A 17,031-nucleotide genomic window follows, 5' to 3' on the forward strand; every position below is an offset into this window, starting at 1 on the left:
TCCAAAGGAAGAAGCAACTCATTGCTGGAAACTAAAATTTAGATCTAGCACCAGGGAGGTTGTATATGCTTCTAAAAGAAATAAATCTTTGTACTCTCTCTTTGTCTTGTTTTATTTGACACCATTGACTATATAAACAATAATAATCACAACATACTCAGTGAAATTCCGCAATATGGGTGGTGAAAATAGTAGAGTATATGCAGATTTTACATTTACCTCCACGAGGTAAAGGGGGTAATCCTCTGGCTCAAACTAAAAATATTAAGTTAATTTTGTGTTATGTTACTAGTTGTTTTAGAAGTAAACGTTAAAACATCAGTTGTAAAATTAATTTTGGTAATGAAAATATCAAGCAAAGTTTAAACTTCAAAACTTAATAATTAAACTAATCTGAAATCTTACGGTAATTATGTGTAAACAATATTACTAGTGCAATTAGTTGAAGACACTTTGAAACAAAATATTACTAGTGTAACAATGCTTTGCTATGTTACTTTCAACTCAAATGCGGTAGTGTCTAGTGATATCAACGAAAATGAGTTGATAATATCAGCTAGTGGGGTGGTAAGGTTCCTTTATTTAAATAAGTCGAAGTGCGAATGGAGTCACCTTTGATATAAAATACTTCACCCTAAAATTGAACTTTTCAAACGGAAGTTTGAATTAATTGAATCTCAAAATAGAAAAGGAAGATAGGATGAAAGAAAAATAGATCTTAAAGAAATTGTGTGCACTTGTCAATTCCAGTCCTTTTATGTCTTCTCTATGCCACAACTTTTTTATATTATGGAATGTTGTACCATTTTGAGATATTAGTGACCTCTAAATTAACAGTGGATACTTGTGGCTTCTCCAATAAAGATAGAGTAGTGTGGTTGTCACCATCCACTTTAAAGGGGGAAAAAAGAAGAATTAAAAATTTGGAAAATTTTCACTACTCCCTTACTAGTTTCTAGTTTCTTCTTCTTTCTTTTCCTATGGTGCAATAAAATCACTCTACATTTTGGCCTTTCAGTACTAAAATAATCTCAAGAATCAACTCATAAATATGCATGTGTTAATACTCTTTTGGGGGATCATTTGGTTGGATACAAATTATTATGAGATTATAATGAAGTATAGATCAGATATTTATTTTTCTTCTTCAGATTGAAAATTCTATTATACCTTTTGATCAAGTAAATCAAACTTGCTCTGTTTGCTAGGTAGATATACTTACTTTTCTAAAAATCCTCAAATAATATATTGAAATTAAATAATAACAAGATTATTTAGTGAATATCAATGTTAAAAATTTTTGATACTCTTAGTTTATCTAGACATTCCATAAAAATGGAATTGATAACCTAAAATATAACAAGTTACATATTATAACTTGTTAAAATATATTAATAGGGAGTATATATACTCAAATTCAATATTAATTATTGCCAATTGGGTTCACATATGCATTTTTTTTATTTTAAAAAAATTGTTTGTCCCAGTAACAATAATAAAATATTTCCCTTTATCCAAAAACATGTCATTACAAAATTTACTGGCTCAATGTCACAGGTCACGGGGACAATACACTTTCAGAAAAACAATATTAGTATTCTAAAAAATTTACAATATTCATATTCCTTCTAACAATATCATAGTAATAATAAATGCACCTCTCAATAATTTCCCAATATTCCTTGAAAATTGTGCTACTTACATTGGTTTGATGGTTATCTGTTTTGAGGATCAATTAATTCGAATTTACAATATTTTTTATTAAAAAAAATTATATTTTCAAAATTGAATTTGAATTTAAGAATTTTTATTAAAAACGAAGAAATCGTTCCACTAAAATTCTTAAATGAGATTCTACTCTTAGTAAATGACTTCCATTACGACATTTAACTATGTCAACAGAAATTAAAGAGTGAAGACATTGTTTAGTTTTTAAGCATCTCATATGAACCAAATTATAAAAGATAAAAAGTTCCAAACATATAGTATAACAAAGTTAAATGAATTGTTTTTTTGGTAAGAAAAAAACAAAATTCCACAATTTAGTAACCTTTTATTTGGTTTCCCACCCACATTCGGGGTCGATAATTCAGATTCACAATAATAAATCCCACTTTGTTGGATAAAAAATTTCTACCCAAAAACGATTTCATTCACTAAATTTAAATCTGAAATTTTATATTGAAAATGAACAGATCATCTCCTTGATGGTCAAAATTAGTAACTATGGAGATAAGAATTCATGTCCATGTAAAATTAAAGTGGATAAATTTAAATCATTAATCAATTTTTTCACACGTGATATAAAATTCTAACTATATATTTAAATGAGTTTATATTATATACATCATCAGTATTTATTTTTAAAAAAAGAAAAAAACCAATCAAATAATGTGTCTTATATCATAGTAATAGAATAAGTAACTTACTATAAATTTTTACTTGTTAAGTTAGAAAAGAACCATATCCTCAAACAAAAAAGGCAAAAACAAATAATGTGCAACTGCTTACATATTAAAAAGGTTTGTCCAAAAAGCTTATAAATAAAGGACACAAATTGAGTTAATGTTCCAGCAAAAAAAATAAAAATAAAAAAACTTCTCACACATTGAATTGTCTCTGCTTCAGACATCCTCTGTAAGCCATCAATAATCTAAACACAACTCTTTCACTTTCAATGTCGTATCCGTGTCAAATTCATCAAAAATATATTATTTTTGAGAATCTGACACATATCCGTTGATATTTTTAAAAAATCCGAGCAATATACTCAATAATATAATCTTTCTTCTTCTTTTTTTTTAATTTGTTGTTTCATTCAAATTGTTTTGGGGGGTTTTCAAGAAAATTGATACTGAAGGTTTTTCTTATTTATTTATTTGGAACAGCAATGGCTGTTGTTGGTGGAGTTTCAGTTTGGATGATCAATGTATGTGTAGTTCTTCTACTCAATCTATTTTCTACTGCATCTGGTAAGTCCACTTATCTTTCTTTCATGCGGTTTCTAACTAAATTCAATATTCTAATATGTACAATAAATATTAAGTATCGAAATATAATTCTAAAATTTCAATGATAAGATTCAACTATTATGAATTGCTGGGAATTTGAGATTTCCCTATCCTTCATTAGAAATCTCAAGTTCGAAATCTCGAGTTCAAGCTTTGGATAAAAAAAAATTATTGAAAGCGTTGCCTCATAAACAGGTCCTACAATGTGTGAATCCGGATAGATGGGCTCTAGTTTATGCAGATATTGAACATCGAAAGGAAAATAATTTATTTTTACCTTATTTTGCACAATATAAGTTTCCAAAATATGGAAACTCAACTACGTAACTTTGGAACCATGTATCACAAATGCGATGGATGGAATTCCTCCACCTTTTGGATGGAAGTACAGTTTGGTTTACAGGTTCGACAAAGTGCATTAACTTTTGGCCTAAACTTTGTAACTGTCTTAATAAATCCATATAATATGTACAAATTATCGTGTTTTAGGACCCTATAACTTTTGAATTCTGAATTCTCAATTGTCCGATCTTAACTAGACGTTTTGATGGAGTTCAAACCTTGTGAATTGAAAACCTCTGGTAAGAAGTGCCTCTTCACTTAAATTGTTCATACAAATCAAAATTAGTAGAGCTATTGGATTTTAAATATTAAAAAATTATTTATAATAATAATAAAGTACACGCAATAAAACCATCCTAGTTTGAAGCTTTGCTTTAATTGTTGAAAAATCTTTGACGTATTTGTGATGAGAATATGCTTTTTAAAAGAACAAAACATCATGGTCAGGCTTTTTAATTGTCTAAAGTTTTACTATCTTTATAACTTTATGATTTTGTTCTCTTAATCAGGATAATATATAAATGTATTCTTTAACTTGGTCTTTTCTATAATTTTGGATGTGCACGTATAGACACTTAAACTTGTATAAAGTTGAACAAGTAGAAACATGAGTCCTACGTGGCATAATACACGTAGGACACCACGTAGGATTCAAATTGCCATGTAGGATGCATGTGTCTATTTGTTCAATTTTATACAAATTTAAGTGTCTACTTATGCACATCCAAAGTTGAAGGACATAAATGTGAATTGAGGCCAAGTAAAAGGACATATTTATGTATTATGCCTAATAAATTAATTAACATAATAAAGTTTTGTTTGTACATTTCAAATATTTAGAGCAAGATGTTTATACTATGATCCCAAGAATTGTACATAAGATCTTAGGAAATTATTTCTTTTATTTAAGTTATATATATTATCAGGCCATTTTTATTTGTTATGGTAGATAATTTATTTTATCTTCAAAACTAGAAGTCTCACAATAGAAGGTGCCTTACTTGTGTAGACCTTAGTTCTAGATATCATTTGTATGGCCTGGTAGTATAAAAAGAAATTAGGCATAATATATAAATATGTGATTAATTTAGCTTAAGCCTTCCAATTTTGGATATGCACAAGTACGCACTTAAATTTATATAAAATTGAATAATTAGACATGTCATTACTCATATGTTGCATAATACATATAGGACAGATTGCTATGTAGGATGACACATAGGACGCATGTACTATTTGTTCAATTTTATATAAGTTTAAGTGATTATTTGTGCACACTCAAAGTTGAAGGACATAGATGTCAGGTGATGTCAAATTAAAGGGCATATTTATGCATTATGTCAAAAAATTATACTATTATAACTTTTTTCCTGATAGTGATTCACGCAAATGTTCCTTTTTTAGGCTTTGATTTAGATTTATGTTTCTATTTGTAAAAGTTGTGCAAATATAAATCTTAGAAAATTATTAGTCTTGATTAAACGTTAGACTCGGATCTGATATTTGCTCGTATGTTTTTCAGCCTTACATGCAAAACATTAGACTTTCATCTAATGATTGCAATAACTTGTAAAATTTTATTAGACATCTAACATTTTTCAATTTGCATAAAATAAATAGATCATTGTCTAGAAAATTCATAAGTTGCGAGAAAAATAAAATAGAGGACCATCAGCTAAAGGGTAACTTACGGAATTTTCACGTGTTTAGGAGCTAATTACTTAGATACACGCTAATTTGTAATATTACGAATCTTACGAGATTTTGGTGCATCCATATACGTCCACATATATGTATCTCGGAATACATGGGGTCAAAATTAAGTGTAATTTGTTCTAGATACATTGTATCCAAGTGAATTTGCATGTACCAGGGATACAAAGACGAGTCTCGCTCGCCTCTCTCCCATCTTGCTCGCGTAGATGGTATCCTAGATACATGCAAATCACACTAGATACATCCAGATATATGTATCTAGTGTGTATCTAGTCTAATTCGCATGTATCTGAATATAAACCAATCTTGCTCGCCTCCCTCCTATTCTCGCTCGCCTCTCTCCCTATTTCAGTGTATCTCATAGGAAAAAACATGTTTCTAGATGTGTCTGACTTGAATTTTGATATGAAATTATTAATTGGTGATATAAAATGTGAGAATTAGTAAATATGATAGAATTTTTTTTGTAATTAGATAGTTTCTCCTTAACTAGGATAACAAATGTCTGGAAAAGGGACAACTGGGATTTATGTTATTTGCTCTAATTAAACTCTTTTTGGGTTAGGTGATGCTTTGGGAGTCAAATTTGGTTACACAGGCCCAGTAGGCCCAAATAGTTGGGGAAGGTTGAGCCCAACATATTCAATCTGCTCAAATGGCAAATCACAGTCCCCAATTAACATAATCACTCATAATTCTCCTCTTAATAAGAAGTTGAAGCCCTTGATTATGCAATATAATCATTCTGAAGTTGCTACTTTGGTTGATAATGGTTTTAATGTTGGGGTTAGTTTTCTTAATCTTTTTATTTTAATCACATTACTTGCCTTAATAGCACATTTGATCCTTCAGCTATTGGTAAAAAGTATGAAGTTAGTCCTTGTGATATATAACGAAGTATATTTAACTTTTAATTAATTTAAACATGCGCTTTGAGCTCTTTACTTGTGAATGGTCTCAAATTTATTATGATTAAGAACTATTTAAATATTTAATTACCCCTTTGTTATGTTAAGTTTGTACTTTATATTTATATTTTGATGTTTATATAGTTCTAAGAATAATATAAATACAACATATTTTCTAAATAAAGAGACAAAAATGCATATTTTAATTAATTAAAAATTAATGTGCTGAGTTTATACCACAAAAATTAAAATTAGAATTTACCAATAATTGAATGACTAAATGTGTTATTTTCCCAACAAAAAACAATTCTTTTTTTTTGTGATTGTTATTATTAGGATAAATGACATGAATTTTATTTTCCATGATTATTAATTTCTCATGGGATTAATTATTTTTTATAAATATTTGCAGATAAAATATGGTGATAATGCAGGAAGTTTAACTGTGGATGGTAAAACTTACAACTTTAAGCAAATGCATTGGCATTCTCCTTCTGAACACAAAATTGATGGCACTCAGTATGTTCATTCTTTTTTTCACTAGCCTAATCATTTAAATATTTATTTTTTTTGTTTGTCATTATACAAAATTAAATGTGTTTTGTTAATGAAATTAAGATTAAAAAAATTGTTAGGGTTAACAAAACTATAACCTAAAGTATTTATCTATAATCAATTACAAACTATCACCTTGTAGTCTTGTAAGCACGATAACTCTCTGGTATAATGATTAATGAAGTGGATGAATATTTTCAAAATCTAAGTTTAAATTTCAACAAAGATTTGCAACTTTTTAGGTGATTTCTTTTCTAGTTGCTTGATTCCCAATAGATAAAATTATCAGTTATTTGTATTGGTGGATAGTAACAGACTCAAGATAGTGGAAAGGTCTCCGTATACTCTACTCTCTTCAAACCCCACTTAGTGAGATTTTACTATGTTGTTGTTGTTGTATGCATAGTATAATTTCGGCGAAAGGAATTCAATTGAACCACTTTGTCAACATCTAGCTCCACCACTACTGATGGTAATAGATGTTCGATGAAATAATTAAGGTGTGCGTCAATTGGCCCAAATACTATCAAGAAAAAGAAAAAGGGAAAATAAAGAGGAAAGCTTGTTATCATTTGTATGTGCAAATACTGATTACAAGTATCATATAGTATATTTTATGAACTATATAATAATAACATGTTAATTTTTTTTTTCCTTTGATCAGATATGCAGCAGAGCTTCATCTAGTTCATTTTTCTGAAGACAATACTATAGCAGTTTTATCAATCCTCTTTCATCTAGGCCATCCTGATCCCCTAATGACCAAGGTACTAATTCTCACATTATCCTCCTCATTTTTAGAACTCGAACTCAAGACTTTTAATTAAAATCGGGGAAAAATGTACCCAACCCATCATTAAAATTTTGTTAATGATACAATTATTAATGACAAGACGTTAGCCAGGAGAGAACGTTGCGTTGATGCTACTGGTTCATCCAAACTCAATATTTTAGGTCAGGTCATGTATATGCATCAAAAATAGCCTTAAATATATTCACTAAATAAATACAAATAATAGACTTCGAACTTGATCAGTAAATCAAATGGGTTGTATATAATACTGAATTCAAACCTAATAAAGTTTAAATCTTGAGCTAACCTATCAGAGTATCGGTGGTGGAGCTAGGGGCGCAACGGGGCATCTAAATTCCAGTTGAGAAATTACATTATATATATAAAATTGTTATTTTTTATATGTTGAATCCCCTGATACAAGCTTAGAGCTCTTATGTAATATACTCTTCATATTTTGAATTTTCTTAGTTAAAATTCTGATTCTGTCACTATCACTAATTTCTTATAATAACATTGTAATTATTTTTTAAATCTTTATCAGCTTCAAAACAAACTGAATGAGCTAGCAAGGGATGTAGCAACACGAAAAGAAACACAAGTGCAGCTTGGAACAATTGATACACATGAAATAAGGAAACATTCTCACAAATATTACACTTATACTGGTTCTTTAACAACTCCACCATGCTCTGAAATTGTCACTTGGTACATCCTAGGCAAGGTATGAAAAAAATTCTCCTTTGTTTTCTTCTTGTATTTGAGCTTAATTTGCTAGTTATATGAATGCTACATGCACGCATATTGACTAATTCTACGTGTACCTATTATGTCTAATCAACATATGAATCGGGTAACTTTGTCTATCAATGGATAGGTAGAAAGAAATTATCTAGTATTTTTGTCTCGGTTAGAATTTGAACCTTAGACGTCATAGTTCTCAACTCACTTCATCGACCACTACATAATACCTTTGGGTTCTAATCTCATAACTAGTACTTCTTTTGTTATAATTTATATATGTAGTTTGATTGGGCATGAAAATTTGAGGAAAAAAAAGAAATTTTTTTGAAATTTGTGATCTTAAATATATCATGATACTTGTGGCTCTAAGAAAAATCTTGAAAATTGTGATTTTTTTTTAAAAAAAATCATCTTGAAAAGAAATGTAATTGCCACCGGAGGCAAACTCAGGATTTGAAGATTCTGGGTGCACCAATTAACTTATAATAAAAATAGTAAAATTGATGTTGGCCAGGATCGACCCCAGGTCACGGGGTGAATTCTTAGGCTTACACCAGCGACCAAGAGCACTTCTATGCCCTCTAAGGGTGCACTGTTTGTTATATTCAATTTATGTCAGTTTTTCAAGATATATATCCATGTGGTTCTTTTCAAAGTTAACGGGTACACATGTATCCTCACCTATACATGTGGGTTGCCTTTGATTATCACATAAACCTAAACGGAGGGAATATGAGATTTCTTAGTTAGCATTTGATTTACCACACCTTCTCTTCTTTCATTACCATAAGTTTCATTGTAACGATATCCGACCAATACATGCACCGATTAACTCTGTTCATCAATGAATAGATCAAAAGAAATTATCTAGTATTATTTTTGTCTTTGATAGAATTTGAATCTAAGATCTCGTGATTCTCAACTCACTTCATTGACCATTAGACACTTTGTTGGAAGTTGATGTCATAACTAGTACTCTAGTAGTCTAGTACATGTACTCCCTCTGTTTTAATTTATATATATCGTAGTTTGATTGGGCACGAAAATAGTATGACATATCATAGTTAGCATAATCCACTAATTTTGTACTTAAAATAGATGAAATGATAAATAATTTTTTTTTTAAAAAAAATGTGAATATTGCAGGTGAGATCAATATCAAGAGAGCAAGTTGAAGAATTGAGAGCTCCATTGGATCCAACATGCAAGAGAAATGCAAGACCAACCCAGCCCATAAATGGAAGACAAATCCAAATGTATGAAGCCCAACCCAATCTTCAATAAATGTGTGGTATTTGTACAAAAAAATCCCTCATAAAAGACTCCTTTACTTTAAGTTGGCTACTACCTAAAGTCTAATTTTACATAAATACATAAGATATATCAGAGGATATTTTCTTCTTAAATTATGATTACTAATGGACTTGAAATACGAATGAGACTTAAAAGGCTATCATTGTAACAAACAATGCAATAATTTCAATTAGAATAAAGCCCAAAATTGCATAATCATATAATAATTATTGTATAATTTACATAAATCACATAGTGTAAAGGAATTATTATTATTATTTTTTTCTACCCTTTTTTAATTTACAGAAATTCCTTAAAAATATGGTAATTCGAATACATTAATTCAGTAATCCGGATACATTAATTCAATAATTCGGATACATTAATTAGAGTTTTATGTATCAGCGGGTAATATTTAAAGCATGATACATTGAACATAAAGATAATTTATGAATAGGAATTAATGTATCCAGATTACTGAATTAATGTATCCAAATGAAAAGAATGAATTTTTGATTTTTTTTTTAAATGAATGGAAATAATGGAAAATATGATAAATAAAGGAGTGTAATTAGGTAAAAAAAATTGCATGTATGAATTTCGCGCCACAAAATGAAATATGAATTGATTTATGACATTTAAATCAAGAAGCTGGAATATATAGAGGAAATAGTTATAGTTGAGCTAGTTTTTCCTCCTTTGATTTTCTGCCATAGTTAATAAAGCAGAAGCAAAGTATTTTTTTGGGTGTGTGAGCAAAGCCTTATATTGGTAGTTGAAAATATTAGGAGGCTATATATAAGGTGTAGAATCTCTTAATGGTGTGAGGCGTTTTGAAAATTAAATTGTATTGGCTTAAAACATATGATATCACACCTTATTAAAAGTATATTTGGGCTAATAAAATCCAACCACTGGTATTAGAGACCATGTCAACAAGATGAATACGATAGTGTAGGACTCTATTTACTTCCCTTAGCTTAGAGACGCACACATACAAAAAGTTAATTGTAAGCTTTGATTACCATAAAACAGTCGAATGTAGGTGACACCCGATGAATCTCAAAAAATCGACCTATGGAGCGTGGTAATTGGCCTTGGAGCTTAGTTCGAGGGAGAGATTGTTGAGTGTGCAAACAAACAATCACATTAATAATTAAAAAGAATAAGAAGCTACACATATATAAAGTGTAGGATATGTGTGACATCTTTTGGAAAAAAAAATCGTATGAATTTAACCCAATATAAATAATATCACACCTTTATTAAGAATATGTCTTCAACAAATATAGCCCAACATAGTTATTTGATCACTAATATTCTTTCCAAAAGCACTAATACTAAGTCGCACAATTTGACTAATTAATTGATTCCCCATCTTAAAAAGCAAGTAACAAAAGAAGCAATTAATTTGTTTTCAACAATCTCAAGCTTTACAGTTTTCACATTAATTAATCAAACCCATTTAAATGTCAAAAGCTTGTATGACTAAACAATCGTCTGCCTGTCTTGTTTTCTTTGAGAAAACGACATCTCTTGATTACTTATAATTTGAATAGAAAAATATGTTTTTTTTAAAAAAAAAACAAAAATTTCTTGTAATATAAACATACAATAATTATTATTTTTTATAAAAGACTAGAAAATTATTTCTTCGATTTAAAATAAATACACCGACGTGAAAGCATACTTCATGTGCTAAGTCCACAATTCTGCCTCGACAGTCTGTATGATTCCTCCCTATTTGCTGTAAACCTGTTGTTTTAGTTCTTTTTTTTTAATTAATCACTTCGAATTTAATATAATAAAATATCATAAATATATTTTTAAATTTTTCCAATTATATATTATAAAGTCCAAGTGAGGGTCTAGTTTAATGTAAGGAATTTTTTTAGAAAAAATTGAATACATAAAGTTCACTCATTTCACTTTGGAACACCAATAATAGTAAATACGAAATGACTTGTGTTAGGCAAGCATATGAATGGACCAATATCATTTCTCCCTTCTACAAACAAACCAAAAAAACTGTAATATTTTCTGCTTTTAAGAATGCGATCTAGTGAATAATGAAGTACGATAAAAATTATAAAATTTTAATATCAATAGAAATAAAAGTATTAGATGATTTCTTTTGATATTTATGATGGTGAAAAAATAGTAATATACTTACGTGCAAACTTATCTAAAACACAATGATTACAATAATAATATACCCAGTGTAACTTCATAATTGGAGTATGAAAATGATAGGGTGTACGTAGACTTTACCTCTACCTCGTAGAGATAGAGAGATTATTTTCGATAGACCCTCAATTTAAAAAAACAGTAACAACAATGAAATAATACAAAATAAAAAATAATACACAACATATAGGGAAAAAATAACAATAATAAAAAAAGACAATAGCCAAATCAAAACAAACAAACACAAGTGATAACCGAAATATAAAAAAATAAGAACTAAAAAAATATTGCTACCTAAAAGACCATGATTATATAAAGAATAGTGTAATATTTTCCACCAAAGAAATCCAATTAGTAGTGGAGTCCTTGTTGTACCAACCATAGTATCTTACTATCTTTGTTTGTATTCAAATTCAACAAATGAAACCGCGCACTTTACTCTTCAAGTGAACTTTTTAATACAAACTTAAATCTAACTCAGAATATATCACATTTTATCATTTAATAACAAGTATCACATAATTCTGTCAATCAAAAAATTATCAAAAGGATTGTTTGGTAGAATGTATTAAAATAATGAAAAATAGAATGTATTAGTTATGCTTATATTAATTATGAATAGAATTTTTGTTATGCATTGTTTGGTTTATTGTATTTAAAATAGCATGTATTGCATAGAAATATTTATTTACAAAAATATTGTCAATAATTACAGTGAAAAAGATGTAAAAAAGATTTTAAGGAGTAATTGAATATTTAATCATGCAATAGAGTGTATAACTAATTAATGCATGCATTAATTTTGCTAATACACTTTATCAAAGACTCCTAAAAGTTTTATCTCGATTGAGATCTCAACATGAAATTTCATGATTCTCAAATTAGACGTCACAAAAGAATACTAGACACTAGATAAAAATAATAAAAAAACAAAGCAAAAACAATTATTTCCAAATTTCATTATAATATTCTAAACTAATAGAAATAGTAAAAATTTACAAACCTTCACCCCAAAGCCAAAATCTATTTACAATATATGAAAAAACCTATCCTATTATTGAAAAGGTCAAAAATAAAAAAGCAAAGGAGAAAGGGGAAAAAAACATTTTTATATAAGAAAAATAAATTCCAAAAAAGTAGCATTTTTTTTTACCTGAAACTTAACCGAATATATGAAAAAAGGCCGTTAATTTTCCTGCCAAAAGTCCAACGCCTTTTTCACAACTTCTTTCTATTGGGACCCACTTAAACAACTGCGTTGATTTCGTCGCCTCCCCATGATTCCGAATGCCGGCCGGAAGCAAACCGTTTCATCCCTCCTAAACCAGCCGGTTCAGAAAAAACCGGCTCAGCACCAACCGGAGCTCCTCCGCGAGTTTTCCCTACGCTCACACTTTTGCTCTTTCTCATTGGTTTCATCGGCTCCGCCGTCGACCTTGAACCTAGCGTTTTATCTGTACTAGACCTCGCCGGCTTTTTGTTACTCCGGCTGGATCGGAACATTGATAGTAATCGGGAACAGAATCCGGCTTTGCGTTTCTCTTCATTTTTGCTTCGTGATTTCTTGAGTGAATTTTTTTCACATTTTTTCGATTTTTCCGATGATCGTCGGCTTCGTGATCTGCGTTTAGATCTTACTCTTCCCATACAAGATACCTTCGGTGACGACGGTTCCGTAACCGAAGCCGTTTTCAATGTGGATTCAGACCGCTTCGCCGGAAAAAGCCTTATGTTCGCCGGTTTACAAGTTCGGCGTTTCGAATCGACGTAACTAGTCTTCTGAGTCTTCGGAAATCCAATAATCGAAGCCTTACTTTTCAAAGTCGTCGAAAATCTCTGCGAACTCGAATTTGAACCTGGATTCAAGTTCATCGTGTTTGGACCAATACCTTTCGTAGACTGTTTACGGTCCAAAAAGGCGTTCCGATCGAACCAATCGAACTCAGCATCTTTCGAAAGCCAGTACGATTCCGGCGGAAAATCAGGCAGATGCTCCGGTTGCTTCTCCTCGTCATCCAAATCGTCTTTCACACGTTTTTCGCCGTCGACGGCGCCGTCAGCCAAAGTCTCACATGCAACTTTCCGGTCACTTCCGCCGCCGGCACAGGCCGAAACTAGAGTCTCCAGATCAACTTGAGGCATTCTAGAGAGAGAAAGTAGAAGAAATTCTAGAGAGAGAGTGAAAATAGTAGAGTAGGAACGAAAATAAATGTGAAAGGAAGAAATCCTAAGGCGATTGGAGTATACGGAAGTAGATATTTATAAATTGAAAAATAAAATGAATTTGATTTATTTTTATATTTTATTATTAATATACTCTTCCATTCCAAAATAATTATCCATTTTCCTTTTTCAAATGATAATTTAACTAATATTCAAAATTTAATTAAATTAATATTTGATAGAGATGAAGTATAGTTATTATTGTTGTTTTAATTATTTTTTTGTTAATAATTAAAAATAATATTTAAAATACTGATCAAAGTTCACATGGTTTGAATTGCAAAAAATAACAATAACATTACTCACTTTAATTTTACAAGTTACCTCAAATTTTATTAAGTGAAGAATTTATTTTTGATAAATTCTCGATAATAAGAAATAATATATTAAATAATAATGGACCAATGGGGTTCTTTTTCTAGAAGGTGAAGCTCATTTTTGCCAAAATGAAAGTGAACCAAATAGAAACTTCCAAAAGTTTTTTTGTTACTTTTTGAGATAGTCAAATGATTTGATGAACTTTTTGTACATTGTTTACTATGAATCTGTGGGACACTTTGGAATATTTTTTATTTGTGTTTGAATAAGGTGCTGAATTTTAAGATTGTCTTTTTTATATATAGCAAAATAATAATAATGAAAAGTGAAGTTAGTTATAAGAGGGACAATCGTATTTATAAATTAGTGTAATACAATATTTGTAAAAAAATGATTTAAGAGATCTTTAGTTCAAATGTCATTAACTTGTTAAGTTTTAAAGTATTCAAAATTGTGTTTTGTGTTTGTCATTACTACTTTTTGAGTAACTAATGAAAAATTGTTATTATGATTATTATGCTTTAATCCTACAATTGGTGTTTGTATCTAATTGCACTATTTTTGTAAAGTCGACTAAATTTCATGAATTTTCAATTTTTAATTTTTAGTTAGTCCAAAATATTTTTTTAATGTATGGTGCTTTTTTATTTGCCCCGACATGAATAATACATCTAATTCACGTGGGAGAAAATAGTGAGACATCACAATCATCTTTTCAATCGAAAATCAAATACTATCTATCGAGGAGAAGCGATGCACCATCATCAATGTATGGTAGATTTTTTTTTACAGAGTTTCACGATGAAGTGTGAAGAGGTGTTGGCTAGCAACAACAAAGGAGTTGATGGTAGTGCACCACTTCCCTCAATTGAGAGTATTTGATTGAAAAGATGATAGTGATGCTTCACTATTTTCACCCACGTGAATTTGATGTATTATTCATGTTAGAACAAATGAAAAACACCATACTTTAGAAATATTCAAAAAAATATTTTGGACTAACTAGAAATTGAAAATTGAAAATTCATGAAATTAAGTAGTCGACTTTACAAAATAGTGCAATTAGAAGCGTCAATTTGTATATTAAGCAATTTTAACTTTTTTCGCGAGTGAATTTTTTCCTCTTTATTCTTTTATAATTTCCCCTTTTTCATTTATTATTTAAACATTTATATCAAAGTAAATCATATACTTGTACCAACAATCATAACATAATAATTTTAAAATACTTGTTATTGGAGTTGCCAAAGCCAGCAATCAATAATTTGATTATTAGCAATTGATTAGATTAATTAAATACAATAATCAGATATGTATGACTTCTGTTAGGTACCAAATTTGGCGTGTTAGAAGTACTTTTTAGTGGAATTAGGTATCAGTAGATGTTAATTGTTTTAAAATTCTAGCCATAAGAATTGAAAGAAAATAAATTTTATTTTACTAATGAATTTTAAAATTGACATGATAAACTTGGAGGTTGTGACTTGTGACCAATAAACCCAATAATTGGGAGAGGAAAGTCTTAATAAATTCTAAAGAATTTCTGAGGTGGTTATTATAGATAGGAATAATAATTATTGATTGAGTTTAACTTAAATAAGATGGTGGTGACTTCTTTAAATTTTGAATATCCTTGACAAAATTTTGAGCTCTACCCTTGATCTATATAAGTATTTTTAATCTAAAGTGATGAAATTTTTGGTTCTCGGTGATATCGAACAATGATACTTGTATTGCAAAAAATGTCCGTCTATAAAGCCCGACATGCTTTCAGCCCAAAAGAATCGATCACTATCCAACTGAATTAGTGGAAGTCCTATTTAGAGACCTATAAAAAATCATGCCTTTCAAACCTAACGTAATGTTATCTTTCAATTTTTTTAAAAAAAAATAAACAAATGAAGGTTTGGGGTTAGGAAAAAAGATGGAGTGCGCCTCGTAGAACACATGTACGACACAATCAAGTTGCTTGCGCAATGGATCTTTTTAAATTAAATCTATATAGATAAAGAAAGCTCCAAAATAAATATCAAACATTAAATAAAAAAAAATAATTTCTCAAAATTAGCTTAAATTGATAGAAAAAAAGAACACCAACCAAATTGATTTGGTAAGACATTTGTCAAACCAACAAGTAATTAGCTGGGTAGAGCTAGCTAGACAACTTTAAATGTGGAATACGTCAATAATCACACAACATTAAAATAATATTTACTTTGTAATTATTTACTTAGTCTAAAATATTTTAAATATTTGGCCTTATATTAGCTTATAGGTTTTTATTTTAGGAATTAAGTTGATGTACTCTTAATTATGAATGAAAGAAGTCTACATATGTTAGGTACAACAATTAGGCATTAGCAATAACAAAACTCAATTGTCTAGCTTTAATTGACCTTAATTTCATCATAAATCTTTCTTTAGAAAGAGTCTCGTTATTTTTAATCTTCAAAAAGACTAATTAATTAAAACTAAACCACTATTAATTCAGTCAACCTCACTAGATAGTAGTATTAGTTTTAGGTCAATTAAAATGATGGGGAACATAGTAACAACAATAAGTTACGCCACAAAAAAATATAACGCGATTTCTTTTTATTTGTCGAAGTTTTACCAGATAAAGTTACTTAGTATTTGTGTTGATAGCAGATACTTGTGAAGTTAATCGGGGTGGTGTAAGTTGGCTGGACACTATGATTAAAAAAATTCTTTTTTTTTTATAATAATTTGGTCTTCAGAATCGAGGGCGAAAGCAACTTTATAACATTATATTCATTTGAACTCAATACTTTAAATATAAAATTCAAATTTATTTATAAAAATTTCACTAAAATTACATTAAATAGTATGTTTGAACTCATAACTTTAAAATTATAATAGTTTCAATATCAACATCATTAACAATCGAACCCATAAAATTTAAATTTTGGATCCGTCTATA

General features: G+C 29.3%; 2 protein-coding genes across 2 annotated transcripts; one reads left to right on the forward strand and one right to left on the reverse strand.

The window, feature by feature from the left end:
• Positions 1 to 2,535: 2,535 nt before the first annotated feature.
• On the forward strand, positions 2,536 to 9,484 carry LOC129882146 (alpha carbonic anhydrase 1, chloroplastic). The gene is made up of 7 exons (XM_055956321.1): positions 2,536 to 2,637; positions 2,889 to 2,972; positions 5,635 to 5,855; positions 6,390 to 6,496; positions 7,197 to 7,299; positions 7,870 to 8,049; positions 9,216 to 9,484. The coding sequence occupies exons 2-7, from the start codon at positions 2,891 to 2,893 to the stop codon at positions 9,351 to 9,353; spliced, it is 831 nt and encodes a 276-aa protein (XP_055812296.1). The 5' UTR covers positions 2,536 to 2,637; positions 2,889 to 2,890; the 3' UTR covers positions 9,354 to 9,484.
• Positions 9,485 to 12,437: 2,953 nt separating this feature from the next.
• On the reverse strand, positions 12,438 to 13,789 carry LOC129881438 (uncharacterized). The gene has a single exon (XM_055955643.1). It carries the CDS (start codon positions 13,689 to 13,691, stop codon positions 12,795 to 12,797), a length of 897 nt encoding a protein of 298 aa, XP_055811618.1. The 5' UTR covers positions 13,692 to 13,789; the 3' UTR covers positions 12,438 to 12,794.
• Between the last annotated feature and the right edge of the window lie 3,242 nt (positions 13,790 to 17,031).

This window comes from Solanum dulcamara, chromosome 3 (genome assembly GCF_947179165.1).
Source record: "Solanum dulcamara chromosome 3, daSolDulc1.2, whole genome shotgun sequence".
Classification (NCBI taxonomy): Eukaryota; Viridiplantae; Streptophyta; class Magnoliopsida; order Solanales; family Solanaceae; genus Solanum; species Solanum dulcamara.

What these genes read in the sequence shown, in the direction of transcription:
- LOC129882146 (XM_055956321.1), top strand. Translation starts at nt 2,891, where the DNA reads ATGGCTGTTGTTGGTGGAGTTTCAGTTTGGATGATCAATGTATGTGTA. An exon ending in TCTATTTTCTACTGCATCTG is followed by an intron (nt 2,973 to 5,634) that starts GTAAGTCCACTT and finishes TTTTTGGGTTAG; the next exon opens with GTGATGCTTTGGGAGTCAAA. An exon ending in CACAAAATTGATGGCACTCA is followed by an intron (nt 6,497 to 7,196) that starts GTATGTTCATTC and finishes TCCTTTGATCAG; the next exon opens with ATATGCAGCAGAGCTTCATC.
- LOC129881438 (XM_055955643.1), bottom strand. Translation starts at nt 13,691, where the DNA reads ATGCCTCAAGTTGATCTGGAGACTCTAGTTTCGGCCTGTGCCGGCGGC.